General features: G+C 37.6%; 1 protein-coding gene across 5 annotated transcripts in view; it reads right to left on the bottom strand.

The window, feature by feature from the left end:
* CNTN3 (contactin 3) overlaps nt 1-16,179 on the bottom strand; it is a 324,643-nt gene that overhangs the window by 11,776 nt on the left and 296,688 nt on the right. For all 5 annotated transcript variants that reach the window (XM_070576766.1, XM_070576770.1, XM_070576768.1 and 2 more), the window contains one exon: nt 6,246-6,432. In XM_070576766.1, the coding sequence (XP_070432867.1) occupies nt 6,246-6,432 (187 nt within the window). The remainder of the gene's footprint in view (nt 1-6,245; nt 6,433-16,179) is intronic.

Genomic DNA, 16,179 nt, shown 5'->3' with positions numbered 1-16,179 from the left:
TCTTGGAATCATTGAAATCATTATAAATACACTAATGTCTTGTCATAGTATGCTGACTCAATTTTTAAAAACAGGACAAAAACATCTGGTTCTTAACTCACTTAAACTTAGAAAAGACTTTCCTTGGGTCTGATCTATAATGTCAGGAAAGAAGGTCTTTTTTTCTTTTAAATGACTGGGAACTTCCTTGACCAAAATCTCTCTTTCTTTGGATAATAAAAATATTAGAATTTGCAAATTATAAGCAGAACATTTACAATTTTCTAGAGAATTCATAGGCAAGTGGGACAGATTTTCAAAAAAGTGCCGAAGCTTCTACAAAGTGAAGTTCATAAGATTTATACATTTCGCCAGAGGAATTACTTGATTCTATATTAGCTGAAACTTCCTGATTGATTTCTGGCCAAGTTCAATATTGTATTGTTATCTGGCTTCAGAGCTTACAAATCAGGAATCACTTTGTTGAAGCCCATAGAACAGGAAAAAAACTCCTGAATGTGAGGAATGCACATTAATAAGCAGTGTATTCCACTGCTGTATGTGGGATTTGTGGTATATCACACACAAACATGAGTAGATCACATACATGTGTGGGATATGATACAGATAAGAGTCAACAAACAACATTCAGTCACCTAGAGAGAAATGCCCTTTTAGTCTTTCCATTAGTTTGAAGAGAGAGCTGGATTTGATGGCTAGGAGGTCTTTATACCCCTTAAGGCTAAAATCACAACCAAAGAGGGAGCAGGTTCAGATGTCTGAACAGGCAAGAGTATGTTGTTAGTATTTAAAATAGAGGGTGGCTTATTTTTTCATTATATTTATTATTATTGCCATTGCTACTGTTTAACTTATTACTTGGTTAACATGTATTTATGGCAATGGTACCCATTTTCCATACTCAGATAGAAGGTTCGTTTCTATTTTCTTTAAGTTTATTTAAGTAAAAATAGTAAGTTAATTTTTAAGAAAACATATTAGGTACATATCAGTAGAGGAGGCCCAGAGAAACGGCAAAAAATTAAGATGGCAAATCACATCTAGAATTTTTGAAACCTTGCACTGATATGTATTCTGAGTCATAACTTAGAGCGGATGATTATATAATTAAATTTTACACATGAAAACTCTAGAACTTCCAAATTACGTGTCTGAGGCAGGAATATTCATTTCATCAAAAACCTCTAAAATGTTCTGACTCATATTCTTTGTCTTATTCACATTTCCTTTTCATTTTCTGAGGACACACTTAAGCGGTTTCCTTAAAATCAGGCAATTGATTTCAGCTTAACTTACATGGATAAGCATCCCATTTGGAAAAGCAAAACTCAAGTGCAAAACTGATTGTACTGTTTAATATTATTATTTTCTCAAGTGGACACGCATGTATAATCATCAGGGAAGGCATGAGAAATAGGATCCCCTTGCTCCAGGGGAGGGTCCAGGCATGTGATTCAGGTCAGGCCAATCAAGGTTTTCCACCAACGGCCACAAAAATTGGTTCCGGATGAGCCAAGAAGCATGCTACTTAGCACTGAGTGGAATAATCAAGAAGGAGCTGCCCACTTTCCCCAGCATGTTTAATCGACAGAAATAGGACTTGAGGTGCAAATGACAATATTTCTACCCTGAAGAGGGAACCTGGTGAGACCGATGCCACCATGGAACAGAGTTAAGAGATGGAGAGAGTCTTGTTTGTTCAACAAATACTTATAGGGCACCAAGCATGATTACTTAGACACTGGAGCTAGAGCTCTAGGGATAGAGTAATGATCATGACAGGAAAAATCTCTGCCCTAAAGGAGTTTGCACTCTAGTAAAGGTAGGCTGGAAAGACAACAATCCAATAAATAAGTGCACGTTACAGCACGTGTGGTGACTCTAAGAGCAAAGCAGGGAAGGAGATAGTGGCAGGAGATGAGGGACCGCACTTTTAAAATGGTGGTCAGGTGGCCCTCAGATTACATTTTAGCAAAGATCTAAGGGATGGGGGAGCATGCCAGGTGGATATCTGGAGGAAGAGCTTTCCGGGCAGAGGAAACGACAAATGTAGAGGCCCTGAAGTGAAAGTGGAATGAGTGAGGCAGAAAATAGTAGGAAATGAGTTGGAGCAGGATTTGGAGGATGGATTGTACAAGGCCTTGTTGGGCATTTTAAGGATTTGGCATTTATCTGGAGTGGGATGGGAACTGACTGGAAAGTCCTGAGCAGGGAAGTGACATCATCAGCATCACTCTGGTCTAAGGGAGGAGAGGGTAAAAATGGGCCAACCAGTAAGGAGCCATTGCCTTGATCCATGTGAGAGATGCACCAGCTTGTACCAGGGTGACTGCAGTGAATACAATGAGAAGCGGTAGATTTGTACAGAAGTCAGATTCTGGATCCATTGTCAGGTATGAGAGAAAGAGAGCAGTTGAGGGCGACTCCATGATTTTGGGTCTGAGCAACTGAAATAATGGGATTGAATTTACTAAGATGGGAAATAACATAGAAGGGACAGGTTTTAAATGGGGTGGATGGGGCAATCAAGAACTTAGTTTTAGAAATATTCAGTTTGAGACATTATTAGATGATTCTTGAGCATGTCGTTTGAGTGCTAAATCCATCCATACTGAAAGCCAGAATTACCACTTGACTTTCCAGTTTTCTAAAGCAGAATATTTTCCCTACAAGATCCCTTGCAAGATCTCTTTCTTGCAATCTCCAGATATAAAACTCTCAATACGTTTTCTTTTAGAAGCTAACAAATTTCATCATTCATATGTCATATGCAATTTTTCATCAGTGCCTTTAGATAGAAGATGTTCTTAAGAGTTAGCTCTCTTTGGGTTGCAAGTAACAGAAATCCATCTTAAATTACTTAAAGAGGCTAATTAGTGTTTAATTTAGAAATGCTTTCCAAAAACACAAGTATTTAGATATCAAAAATTAAGTGTTTAATGGAAGCTACAGTGCCTAGCTTGAGAATCCTTGTATTATTTTACGTTAATCAAAAATATCACCCAAGATTTGTATCGATATAAAGCCTTGCATACAGAATTCCATGATTTTGAGTACATCAAACTTTTACATTTTAAGCAAGATGGTAAAGGACTATGGCAAGTGCTGTGAATTCACAATGCTCAGTCAAGAGGAAATACATTTGATTAATAATAGCACTTCAGGCTGGCCTGCTTCTTTAGATTTCATTCATCCATTTAGCCTTCCACTCAACATTTAATAAGTGGCTTCTGGTGCCGTGCTGGGCACTGGGCTGGGTGAAGAAGACACAGAAGGACTCTTTCTTCCACAAAGTTTACCCTCTAGAGGGGAAGACAGATAGCAAGCAAGTAATCCAAGACGCCATTTTACTTCTTCAAGCCCAAGGCATGACGACAATTCTCTTCATAATGATAATCACAAAAGCTTTACCGAAATTCTTAAATAGGATCTGAAGCTAAACCCACGTCAAAGGTTAGGATGAGTAGTAAGTGCGGCCAGTAACAATATTAGAAATAGCTTCAAAAGATTTTGTTTTACTTGTATTTTGGTACATTTGAAAAATTAACATAAAATTTAAAAATGAATGCATTTTTTTATATTCAATCTTAGGATGATTAGGGATTTTAGTTAACTGTATGAATTTCTCACCCAATGTAGGAAACATTTCCCCAATAACACCTACAGATCAACACACAGACTCCAGGTGAACTGCAGCAATAGGAGTGTATCACTCTCAGAGGGGCTTTATGCAGTTGTTGGAATTCCCAGCAGACCACAGCCTCATGAGCACAGGAGTCCTGTCTGTCATTGATCACCTTACCCAGTTCCTAAGCATGGAGTAAAATCCCAATAAATACTGCTGTTAAGTAAGACATGAACTGGCTAATTATATGGTGGAAAGAGAGGAGAGCACAGTGGTTAAGACTATGTCTGGATTTGCACACCTATCCTGCTGCTTGCCCTGTAACCGTAGGAAAGTTACTTGACCTCTATGTTCCTCAACATCCTCCTCTCTAAAGTGAGACTACTAATAGCTTCCACGTCATAGTGTCGGTGTGAGAATTAAGAATCAACACGTGGGGGCCAGCCCCATGACCGAGTGGTTAAGTTTGTGCGCTCGGCTTCAGTCGCCTGTGGTTTCACTAGTTTGGAACCTGGGTGTGGACATGGCACCGCTCATCAAGCCATGCTGAGGTGGCGTCCCAGAGGCACTCACAACTAGAATGTACAACTATGTATTGAGGGGCTTTGGGGAGAAGAAGAAATAAAAGAAGATTGGCAACAGTTGTTAGCTCAGGTGCCAATCCAAAAAAAAAAAGAATCAACATGTGAAATGTACTTAGAACAGTGACTGAAAATTGCTCAGTGTTAGTCATTAAAATCATAATCATCATCATTATTGTTGCAAATTTCTACTTTAGATTGGGTATTTATATGCTATCTTTAAATTACAAAGGGATTTTGCTACTTTTTAAATTGTATTTCACTTATTGTACATTATAATGGTATTCCTATTGATTCATAATCAGTTTCTTCCTTCTGCCTTACCAGTTCACTAACTTCTTCACTGATTCCATGATGATGTCACCCTGTCTTTTACAATCATAATTTCCTAGTGAGTAATCACATCAATTATTAAGCCAGAGGAAACAGCCAGATAAACTTATTTGCATATATTTTTGCAATCAGAATTTTTGATGGATACTGTGCTTTGAATATATAAATAATGATGTATATTTAAATCCTACTAATTCAGAATTGTTATTGGGAATACCAAACATATTTAGTGAGAAGTTCTAAATACAGAATATTTTCAGTTAAGTATTTCCAAACTGACATGCTCCTTGGTCTAACTTCAACTACACGTGTGTTATGAATAACACGTTGGGTCAGGTTTCTCTTAATAATTAGTAAAGGATAATATTTAATTATCATATTAGTTGGTCGCTTGTATGCTACTAAAGGGATTAAAATGGTTTGTTGCTAAAGTTTTGCTCTGCAATCTCATTATACTAGTAAGTTGGTAGCCAAACACCTTTTTCTATAGATAATGCTAAGATAAATATGTGAACTTCCTGGATCAAACTAATACTGCCTAATTAAAATCCAAAGTAGGAGAACTATGTTTTATATATAGGTTAACTGATGCACAACGTTAGCCAATGATATTCAATTTTATTTTACTGGTGTTAGCAATTTTAGTCAACAAATGTATCTTCTCATAAAAATTTGGGAATTACATATGGAAATAGAAATGCACTAATGAAATTTGCAATCCAGCAAAATAACTCATTCCCATATAAATCCAGTTAAACATTTTTACTGAAGTAATACATTTTGAAAATAAATTAAGAAGAAAAATAGTTTTCTGCAAATAAGCGTAATGTGTCATTGTGTTCAAGTTTCTAAATCCCTTCATGCTCCATTTTCCTCATCTTTAAAATGGAAATAGTCATGGTACCTACCTCATGTGGTAGTTATGAGGTTTAAATGTGGGACATTAAAATTTGCATAGAACATTCCAATCGCTATTAGCTGTGATGAGGACAATGACAATGGCAATTCAAATGGTTGCCTTGTGAGAAAGTAGCAATACAATGACTAAACATATACTTGTGCTATCAGTTTAACTGAAATACATGTGGGAGACTACAAAATTGCAAACCACTGATTTTCTTGTAAGCTAATTTAAAGCCAAGTTAGTGTATACCTTACAACTGGTGCTTATAAATTTACCTGTGAATACGTAACTAACAAAGACTCAGCTTTGAAGGCAACGCTGACGTCTCTGGTCAGATTTTTTAAAGACTCAATATATATTCACATGGACCAATATTCTCTAATGGTAACCTTTTATTGTACATTGCCATTTTTTGAATAACGTAGGAAAGAAAAGAAGAAAAAAAATCGCTCCCAATTCTTTGACGTGAACTTTAACTTATTCATGCTTATCGGAAATCCTCAAGCTTTGGGAAGCTAAAAATACATGAAAATAAACCAATTAAGTTGATTAAATTTTAAAAGCAAAGTGGATAGACTTGACTAAACCCATCACACTAAGAGTTTTCAAAAGGTGCACATTCATTTTCACGTGGGGTATCATGAAGACAATATGTGTGGCTATGAATTTACAAGGGTTTGGAGTTGGCTTTATGTCTTTCAGTGGGCTTACTGACTTGGGTTGTCCATTTCAAATGATAAAGAAGGCTACCATTTTAAACATAAATTATTTCCTTACTATTCAAAAATCAGAATATACGTACGAGTTTTCTTTGTGGTTGCATTAACTGTGTCGCTAAAAGGGCCTGCACCAGCACTGTTATAAGCCCGGACTGCAGTGTAATATGCCAGGTTGCTTTTCAAACCACGAAGTCTGGCTGATGTCTCATTTCCTGCCACTTTCACTTTGCTTGACAATTCCTCTTCTCCTCCATTATTCCAATACCGCACCTGGGGGACAGAAGACATAAAAGATGTAAAGGGATGACAAAATAGCATCCTTTACAGATAGTCATTCACTGCATAACGATGTTCTGGTTCAACCAGGAATTGCATACACAACAGACCACATATACTGTGGTAGTCCTATAAGATTATAAACAGAGATGAAAAATTCCTATCACCTAGTGACGTTGTAGTTGTTGTTACATTGTAGCACAATGCCTTACGCACATGTCTGTCGTGATGCTGGTGTAAACATACCTTCAGGTCCTTTAGAAGTATTCCAGAAGAAGGCATTGTTATCATAGGAGATGACAGCTCTATGCATGTCATTGCCCATGAAGACCTTCCAGTGGGCCAAGATGTGGAGGTGGAAACAGTGATATTAACGATCCTGGCCCTGTGTAGGCCTATACTAATGTGTGTGTTTGTGTCTTAGATTTTAACAAAAAAGTTTAAAAAGTAAAAAGAAAAACAAAAGATTTTAAAAATAGGCAAAGCTTACAGAATACAGATATAAAGAAAGAAAATATTTTTGTACAGTTGTACAATGTATGTTTTGACACACATTGTTAGTGTCATTACAGAACAGCCAAAAAATTAAAAAAATTTAAAATGTAAAAATGTTACGGTAAGCTAAGGGTAATTTATTATTGAAGAAAAATACTTTTTATAAATTTAGTGTAGCCTAAGTGTGCAACGTTTGTAATGTCCCAGGCCTTCACATTCACTCCCCACTCACTCAATGACTCACCAGAGCAACTTCCAGTCCTGCAAGCTTCATTCACGCTAAGTGCCCTAGACAGGGGTACCATTCTTTATCTTTTATGCCACATTTTTACTGTACCTTTTCTATGTTTAGATATGTTTAAATACACAAATACTTACCATTGTGTTACAATTGCCTACAGTTTTCAGTCCAGCAACGTGCTATACAGGTTTGTAGCCTAGGAGCAATAAGCTATACCATATGGCCTAGGTGTGTAACAGGCTACACCATCTAGATTTGCGTAAGTGCACGCTATGATGTTCACACAACAATGAAATCAACTGACAACGCATTTCTCAGGATGTATCCCCATTAAGTGATGCGTGACTGTACATTAAGTGATCTTCATTAAAATTGGCACTGCAATTTATTTATTTCATCATTTATTCAACAAATATTTATTAAGGCCCAACGATGGTGCAAGGTGCTGCATTAGGCTCTGTGCCACAGAGGTGAAAGAAAAGAGACTGTAGGAGGAGACAGATAATAAACAAGTACACAAATAAACCAGATAAATTCAAAGAGTAAGTGCTAAATACTATTAGACCATAGTCTTATACATGGGAAAATGAAGGACAAATCTGCATATCTAATAGAGTGCGCTGCTCCCCCTTCTCAGACCCTAATCAACCAGGCTGTGCTCAACTCCAGAATGCTAGCAGCCATGCGTAAGCTTCCTTGGATGGTGGAGATTCCTTCTGTGAAGAAAGTAAACTGTCAGGGAAAAGACCATCGAAAAGCCAGCTGGCCACTGGATTGGCCTACAGTGGTGGCCAAGTGTCAGTAAAGCCCACCTGTGCATGCAGAGCTGCCACAGAGAAAAGGAGGGCAGGCAACATAGTTAATAGAAGTATATATTAAAATGCTTCATTTGTATTTTACTACTGTCAATTGTGCAAATTGATCTGAGACTTCTTGCAAAGATATATCTGTATGCATAATATAAAAATATAAAAAGTTAATGAGAATATTTGATAAAAAAAGAAGCAAAGGTAGAAAAAATACCACAAAAAAATACTTGTTCCCTGACTACCTCCAATGTATGTTATAAAGGTCTGCTAAGCTTTGCTACAAAGTCTGGATTATTCATAAAGTAAAAACAGAAACCAGACCAACAATAGCAACAAAACAACCAAACAAATGGTTCATGAAAAGTACAACTATTCCTCGTGGTGAGACTGGATATTACCATTTGACCACTTAAAGAAGGGGCTGGACACTTAACATAAATAATTTGTAAAGCAGAGTACGTATTTTTTACTTTTGTAAAGACATATGTGCCCTCCTGTTTTTCTTATAATATGTGCCCTTTTTGTCTGACTTTTGCTTTTGTATTCTTGCCGTGATTGACTTGGGGAAGGTGGACCCAGTGTTTATAGGTCTGTTGGTTTTTTTAAAGAAAGCAGAAACCCTGATTTTAACGTGAAATACCCCAAATTTAGAGTTGGCTCCATTTCTTAAAGACAAAGTGTGGGCCAAACAAAATGTGCTTATGGGCTGCGTAGGGTAACCAGTCTCAGTCCTCTAAGACAAATACACTAGAAATTACTGTTTTCTTAAAAAAATGAGCAACTGTAATATTCTTTCTTTAAAAACTTAGTAGCAAAGTATAAAACTCAGGTTTTTCAATAATGATCACAAATTAGCACACTAATATTATATCACACCAGATCAACATTTTCCCTGTATATGTGCATGTATGTGTGTGTGTGTATATGTGGGAGAGTATTTATATATATATGTATATATGTGTGTGTGTGTACATATATTTATATTTATATATAGGCTCCCTTAAATTCACGTAAAATGCTGTGCTCATATATGTGAGTATGTGCATTTTTCTTGGAAAAGAGTTAACGGTTTTCATAAGAACCTCAAAAGGAGGAACCCAATGATGAACCCAAATGATCTGGACTAAATTGAACCCATAGCTTCTACAGCTTTAAAGCATTGAATTAACACTAAAACTTGATGGTGATATTTTAGCAAAAAAAAAAAAAAAAAAAAAAACCCAAATATCTGACTGGCTCCACTTACCATCGTAAAAGAAAACCACACAGGTTTTATTCATTAATTAAAGAAAACATGCCAAATTGTATTTTATATAGCCACGTAAATTGTTAATGGATACTAAAAGCTCGTATACATTCTAAATTCAGCAACTGTAAACACTGTAGGTATTGCTAAGTTTAGATGACTCCAAAATGATAAGACACTTTCCCTGCCCTTGAAAGCATTATTTCACTATTAACTAAGAATGACACATAATCAATAATTATAATAAAATGTTATAGACAGCCTGAAAACTTGTGGCCTTGGATATAGCATAGATTAGGAGGAAAATCACATAATTATGAGCTATAATAATCCTCACTTAACACATGGGAAAGCCGAGGCAGGGAGGAGTAAAGGAACTCAAGCAGGAGCATCCTGTTATGCAGGCTCATCTCTTCTTAGGTTTTAATCCATGGGCCATTCTTTTTCTATGTCAAATTACCTCAATATAAGTTGCCTAAGAAATTGTTGCTTAGGAGACTGATTTAAAGAATAAATAAAAATAATTTTCAATTTGCATAAGAAATATCTTTTATAAACCCATTTATAGAAAGTACTTGAAGGTTCTTGATAGCAGTATGTTACCAAAGTACTTTAACCAATCTCCATGTATCAGAATGAGAGATTTATTTTTAGATCTCAGTTGCTGACAGGTATTAGAAATACTTAAACATAAAGAAAATTTATGCCAGATTTGAACATATTAGAATTGATTCTATAATCTTCTTAAATAGCTTTACGTAAAAATTGAATAAATATGTATATAACTAAAGCATAAACAAAGCAGTGACATTAATATTCCCAATTTTCTATAAGTAGATAATCAATTTTGTTCTATAAAATTTAGCTCAAAAATATTTAAATAAGGATAATTTTTTTTTTTTAAAAAGAGAGAAAAGTCTCTTAAGAATGAAATAAAGACAAAGATCCCATTTTTCCTCTCTCTTGTGGCTTGGGTTTAAAGGTAAATGTTCCACACCTGAGAACAGAATATAACTCCATGCTAATCTGGATTTTATAGGCAAAACCACAATACAGGGATGAAGAAAGGAAAAGTGTCCAGGCTAAAGGAACAAACTCTGGAAGTATAATTGTGCAGAAGAGTATAACACTGACAGAACATGAAGGGAGCATCTACAAAAGATGAGCAGAGAGGCAAATAGTACAAAGCACATGAAGAACCCCGCCAACAAGAAAGTCAGTCAGCAGACTCGACCAGTGGGAGACTAGCTACAATACACTGATCTAAAGGGACCTTAAAATAAGCATGTTTAAAATGTCCAAATTTACCAAAGAAGGGGCTAAATTTATAACGCAATAATAGGAGATAAAGAAAAAAAGATTGGGCAAATCTGAAAAGTATCAAGGTGAAGTCCTACACCTGAAAAATACAATATTAAAAACTAAAATCAGTCATAGAATTAGCCTTCTACCTTCTGAAGACTAGAAAGTAGAAGAGAGAATTAATAAATCCAGAACATGGAGAAAGAAGTAAAAATTATGAAAGTGAAGTTAAAAGACACTGAGGACAGGGGCTGGCCCCGTGGCCGAGTGGTTAAGTTCACGCGCTCCGTTGCAGGGGGCCCAGTGTTTCGTTGGTTGGAATCCTGGGCGTAGACATGGCACTGCTCATCAAACCACGCTGAGGCAGTGTCCCACATGCCACAACTAGAAGGACCCACAATGAAGAATATACAACTATGTACTGGGGGGCTTTGGGGAGAAAGGAAAAAAATAAAAAATCTGAAAACAAAAAGACACTGAGGATAAAATGATGTTCCAACCAGATTTCCAGAAGGAGAGAGTAAGGAAAAGGCAACCAAAAAAGAGAAAATGTCTGAGAATTTTCCAGAAGTGAAGAAATATAGGAATTTTCACGCTGTAAATTTACTCAGAGTTTAGTGGGGTAAAATTAAAAGGCAAATCCACTCTAAAGGAGAGGGTGATTAAGACTGATTTTTTTGTTGTTTTTAGAGGAAGATTAGCTCCAAGCTAATGTCTGCTGCCAATCCTCCTCTTTTTTTGTTGAGGAAGATTGGTTTTGAGCTAACATCTGTGCCCATCTTCCTCTACTTTATATGTGGGATGCCTGCCACAGCATGGCTTGATAAGCAGTGTGTAGGTTTCCACCTGGGATCCAAACCAGTGAATCCTGGGCTGCCAAAGTGGAGTGTGCGAACTTAACCATGGACAATACCAAACCCTATATATGCTATGGTTTTTCCCATACATACATACCTATGAGAAAGTTTAATTTATAAATCAAGCATGGTAAGAAATTAACAATGATAACTAATAATAAAATAGAACAATTATAACAACATATTGTAATAAAAGTTATGGTAGATCTTAGCAACCAGAGAATACGGCTATTTTTCTTATTAACCGGAGAACTTTCACGTTTTCACTTAAAGAAAGCATGTTATGGCTTCTCCTGGGCAGGTCCTATTTGTCAGCATCACTACTCTTGGGCTTTGGGGCCATTATTAAGTAAAAGTGTGACTTGAACACAAGCACTGCCATACCGCAATCATTGATCTGATAACTAAGACAGCTACTAAGTGACTGATGGGGGTGCAGCTTATACAGCATGGATACACTGGACAAAGGGATGATTCACGTCCTGGGTGGGACTAAGTAGGACAGCATGAGATTTCATCATGCTACACAGAACTGTGTGCAATTTAACATTTATGAATTTTTTATTTCTGGGATTTTCCATGTAATATTTTCAGACCCCAGTTGACCTCCAGTAACTGAAATCTTGGAAAGCGAAACACTTAATAAGGGGGGACTACTGTATTTGGTCTCTGCCTCCTGTTTCCAGGCACACCGCTCCTAAAACCTTTGGAATCTCTTGAAGTAAGAAGTGTCTTTTTGTATGCTAATACGATTTCTGGTGGCTGCAGGCTCCCGGATAGCTTCAGGATGGGGGCTGATGGCTAGGGGAAGCAACCCTATGATTAGAGGGTTGGAACGTTCAGCACCACCTCCTGACAAGGGCTGGAGGGTGAGTTAGTTAGGTTAACTAAGGGCCAATGTTTAATCGACATGCCTATGCGATGAAGCCTCCATAAGAAACCATAACTGAAGGGATTAGGAGAGCTTCTGGGCTGGTGAACACAGAGAGGTGCCGGTAGGGTAAACTGCCTGGAAAGGGCAAGGAATCTCTGGGCCTCCTCCTGTATACTGGCCATGTGCATCTCTTCTATTGGACTATTCTTGAACTGTATGCTTTATAATAAATGGATAATAGTAAGCAAAGCGCTTTTCTGAGTTCTGTGAGCCATTCTAGCAAGTTGTTAAATCCGAGGAGGGGGTGGTGGGAACCACTGATTTATAACCAGTTGATCAGGAGTATGGGAGGCCAGGACTTGTGACTGGCATCTGAAGTGCGTGTGTGTGTGTGTGTGTGTGTGTGTGTGTGTGTGTGTGTGTATCGGGGAGGGGGGTGTTTCTCGTGGGACTGGGCCCTTAACTTCAGCTAACTCCAGATAGACAGTGTCAGAATTGAACTGAAGTGTAGGATACCCAGCAGGTGTTGGAGAATTGGGTGGTGTGGAGAAAAAACCCTACATATTTGGTGTCAGAAGTGTTCTGTGTATAGAGAGGAAGAAATTTTTTTCCCTTTTATTCACCAAGATAGGTACTTAAGTCCTGATATTCTGTGTCTATGAAACACCATAACTCCAATTTCTTGATGAGATAAGATAATTTTTTCTTTAGAACCATAAAAGCATTTCACAAGCAGAAATATTTTTATCTGGGTAAGTAAACAAAAACCAACTTGAGTAATGTCAGGATTTAAAATGCTAACTCTATTTCTACAAGTAATTTGGTTATTCCAAAAAGTAATGTCCCCGCTGTGAGGAGTCCTTAATATTACTGCATCAGAGATTTCACTTAATTTAAACTTGAAACTTAAAATGAAATGCAGCTTATAAAATTAATATATTGAAAAATGGCACCTTTCTTAGCCATTAAAGTACAGGTATTAAGCCAGAAATGCGATTTTAATAGACTAAAATAATTCTGTTTGTACGTATAGATTTTTAGAGAGACAAATATTTCAACTTAGCTGCTAGACCAAACACATTTCAATAAGGATGGGGCGGGCCAAACTGCATTCAGTGGTGTTTTTGAAACAAATCCAGATCTATCTTTAACTCTTCTTTACTCAGCTTTCAGTCTTGGGAGTGCTGACCCATATGAACTACATGGCAGGCTCCCTTGCCCTCTGGCTTCTCACTGAATTTGGTCAATAGGAGGCAGGAGATGGGAGGGTGGAAGGAGAAAGGCTGAGGTATTTACCCCCCGGATCCCTCAGTGCTGAGCCACAGTTTGGCAGGGACTATGTTTGCCTAATCAGGAACTCAGCTCCATTTGGGGAAACCTCACATACACAGTTACTGCTCTCTCCAGCATACCAAAACCTTCCACCAATTCCAAAAGTCTGCATTTTATTCACTCAAATTCATTTTTGCCTGCTCTCTATTTATTTAAATGTGTTTGACTTGTTTCTACCCAATTTTCCCGGTACATGCGACTCATTATAGAGTGAAGTTAATCCTTCGCCTGACAGTAGGGAATCAGACTCAGTGTATACGTCTGTTGTTCCAGGAAGAATTTTCAGATTCTCAAAAAAGTACTCAAATATTTGACATCTTTTTCCATTTTAATTAAAATGTTAGAAACTAAACACATTCTGTACAGCTGTTTAGAACAGGAGGCTAGAAGAAGATATCTGCGAAGTTTTAGTTGGGTATTCTGCACACATTTTTAGTTACATTCTTCTGCCAAAAATGTAAAAAAAATCTACTAAATTCCTCAAAAACATGCTACTCTGTATTATTTCACAAGAACAGACTTTTGTTTCAATCACTTATCAAGGTCAATCTCCAAGTTTTATTCTTTTAAGACACAAAATTACTTTAAAGAAATTGATTGTATATACCATGCTAGAACTTGGGAGCCGTTGTTCCTCAGGCACCCACTGCCCATGAACTTAAAGGCTTCTGCAACCTCTTATCATGTCTGCATCTCTTGTTCCTATCCAAAGGGTACAAGAAAAGATCTGAGCCCGGCTTAGCAGATGAAATAAATTGGAGCCCAGGGAAATGAGCTCCTCAACTGCTACTTGGTCAAATCAGAAAGAAAATTAGTCTAGATGCTAATGATGATGGGTGCTCAGCATGCCACATGGCACATGATCAACCCTTACTGAGATGAGAGGAAAGCAGGAGCTATTAACAATTTTCAAGCCATACTGGGAAAATTGCAACCCAGAAAGTTAGCCATATGACTGGTAATTGAATACTCTGCTAAGTCATTTATTTTTCCAGGTTAGTGTTTAAATTATGACTGAAACTATGAAAATACATATTTTCATCTTGGTATGATTATATAAATTATTTCTTAAAATTTCCCCAATTAGGACATCTTTCTCTTAGCTTGTTTTCTTTCTCTTCATATTACCAAGCAATCAGGAAAGAAATTTTCACTAGTTGTTTCCTTTCAATACTGTATTCGTGTTCCATCTGGATGGTAGGTTTGCTACTCTTTTTTTTTTTTTTTCCCGAGGAAGATTAGCCCTGAGCTAACTACTGCCAGTCCTCCTCTTTTTGCTGAGGAAGCCTGGCCCTGAGCTAACATCCGTGCCCATCTTCCTCTACGTTATATGTGGGATGGCTACCACAGCATGGCGTGCCAAGCAGTGCCATGTCCGCACCTGGAATCCAAACCAGCAAACCCCGGGCCGCTGAGAAGCGGAATGTGTGCATTTAACTGCTGTGCCACCGGGCTGGCCCCAGGTTTGCTACTCTTTACACAGATAGGCAAGATGCAATGCATTCCAACCTATAATCAATTTCAACAAAAGTCCCATTTGCTAATTGTCCCCTCATCTTTTTGCCTCGCACCCTAATGGCAACACCAGCAGCAACAGAAACAATAGCCATTGAGTTACACACTTGGATTGTCCTAAGTGTTTCTACACTACTCCACTGGTTTTAAAATTTTTCCTTCCAGTGAAATCTTATCCCAATGCCCAATATTCAAAACACAGAAAAGTGGAAGCCCTAAAAGTCTCTTTGGACCATTTTGACAATGGCTGCTTTATCTCATTTAATTCTCTAAAGATGCTGTGAGCTATTTACTGTTATCTTCATTGTAACTGAACCTTGGAGAGCTTCAGTAACTTGCCCAAGGCCACACATCAGTAAGACAGTGGAGCCAAAATTGCATTTATTCAATCAACACATATTTTTGCAGGCCTCTGGGGTGCCAGATAGGACTCTGGGCACTTGGCACACATCAGTGAACAAACGGGCAGGGTTCCCTGTCCCCTGTGAAGCTTATCTTCTATCCTAGAGGATCTGAATGCACGTTTGTCTAATTCTAAAATGGTGTGGACTTAACGAGGCACTCTGCTGCCTCTACTTGGATTCTTTGGTTTTCTCTCATTCAATCAACCTCTCTTTCCTGACATGGCCAATAGTGGCGTAATTCCACTTTCTGATGGAACAGCCTTATCTGGATGACTCCTTATCAGCTTAGATTTATATATTACAAAATCAACATCTACGTGCTCCCATGCTGTCAAACATTTGCCAGCGACTGCTAACATTCCTGTGGTGCTTGGAAGCCCACAAAGCCATTTATATATATTCTCCTGTTTATTTCTCTTAACTATTTCACAAGCTACAAGAGGTCAAGAATTATGATCCTGTCATGTGGTTGGTAAAGAGGAAAGTTATTACTGGGGATGTGCCTCTCCGTCTACTGTCTGAGGAATGCAAAATGTGTTCATTTATTTTCTTTAAGTAAATTTGATTTAATATTGAATTCCATATCCTGTTCAGCTAATGCAAAATTCAACCTCAGTCACTCCTGGGGCTCCCTTCCCAAAGCCTTGCCAAGATGGCTTACTATTA

Source organism: Equus przewalskii, chromosome 15, assembly GCF_037783145.1.
Source record: "Equus przewalskii isolate Varuska chromosome 15, EquPr2, whole genome shotgun sequence".
NCBI lineage: Eukaryota > Metazoa > Chordata > Mammalia > Perissodactyla > Equidae > Equus > Equus przewalskii.
Note: the sequence above shows the minus strand (reverse complement) of the source record. Positions and strands in the feature narration are given on the sequence as shown.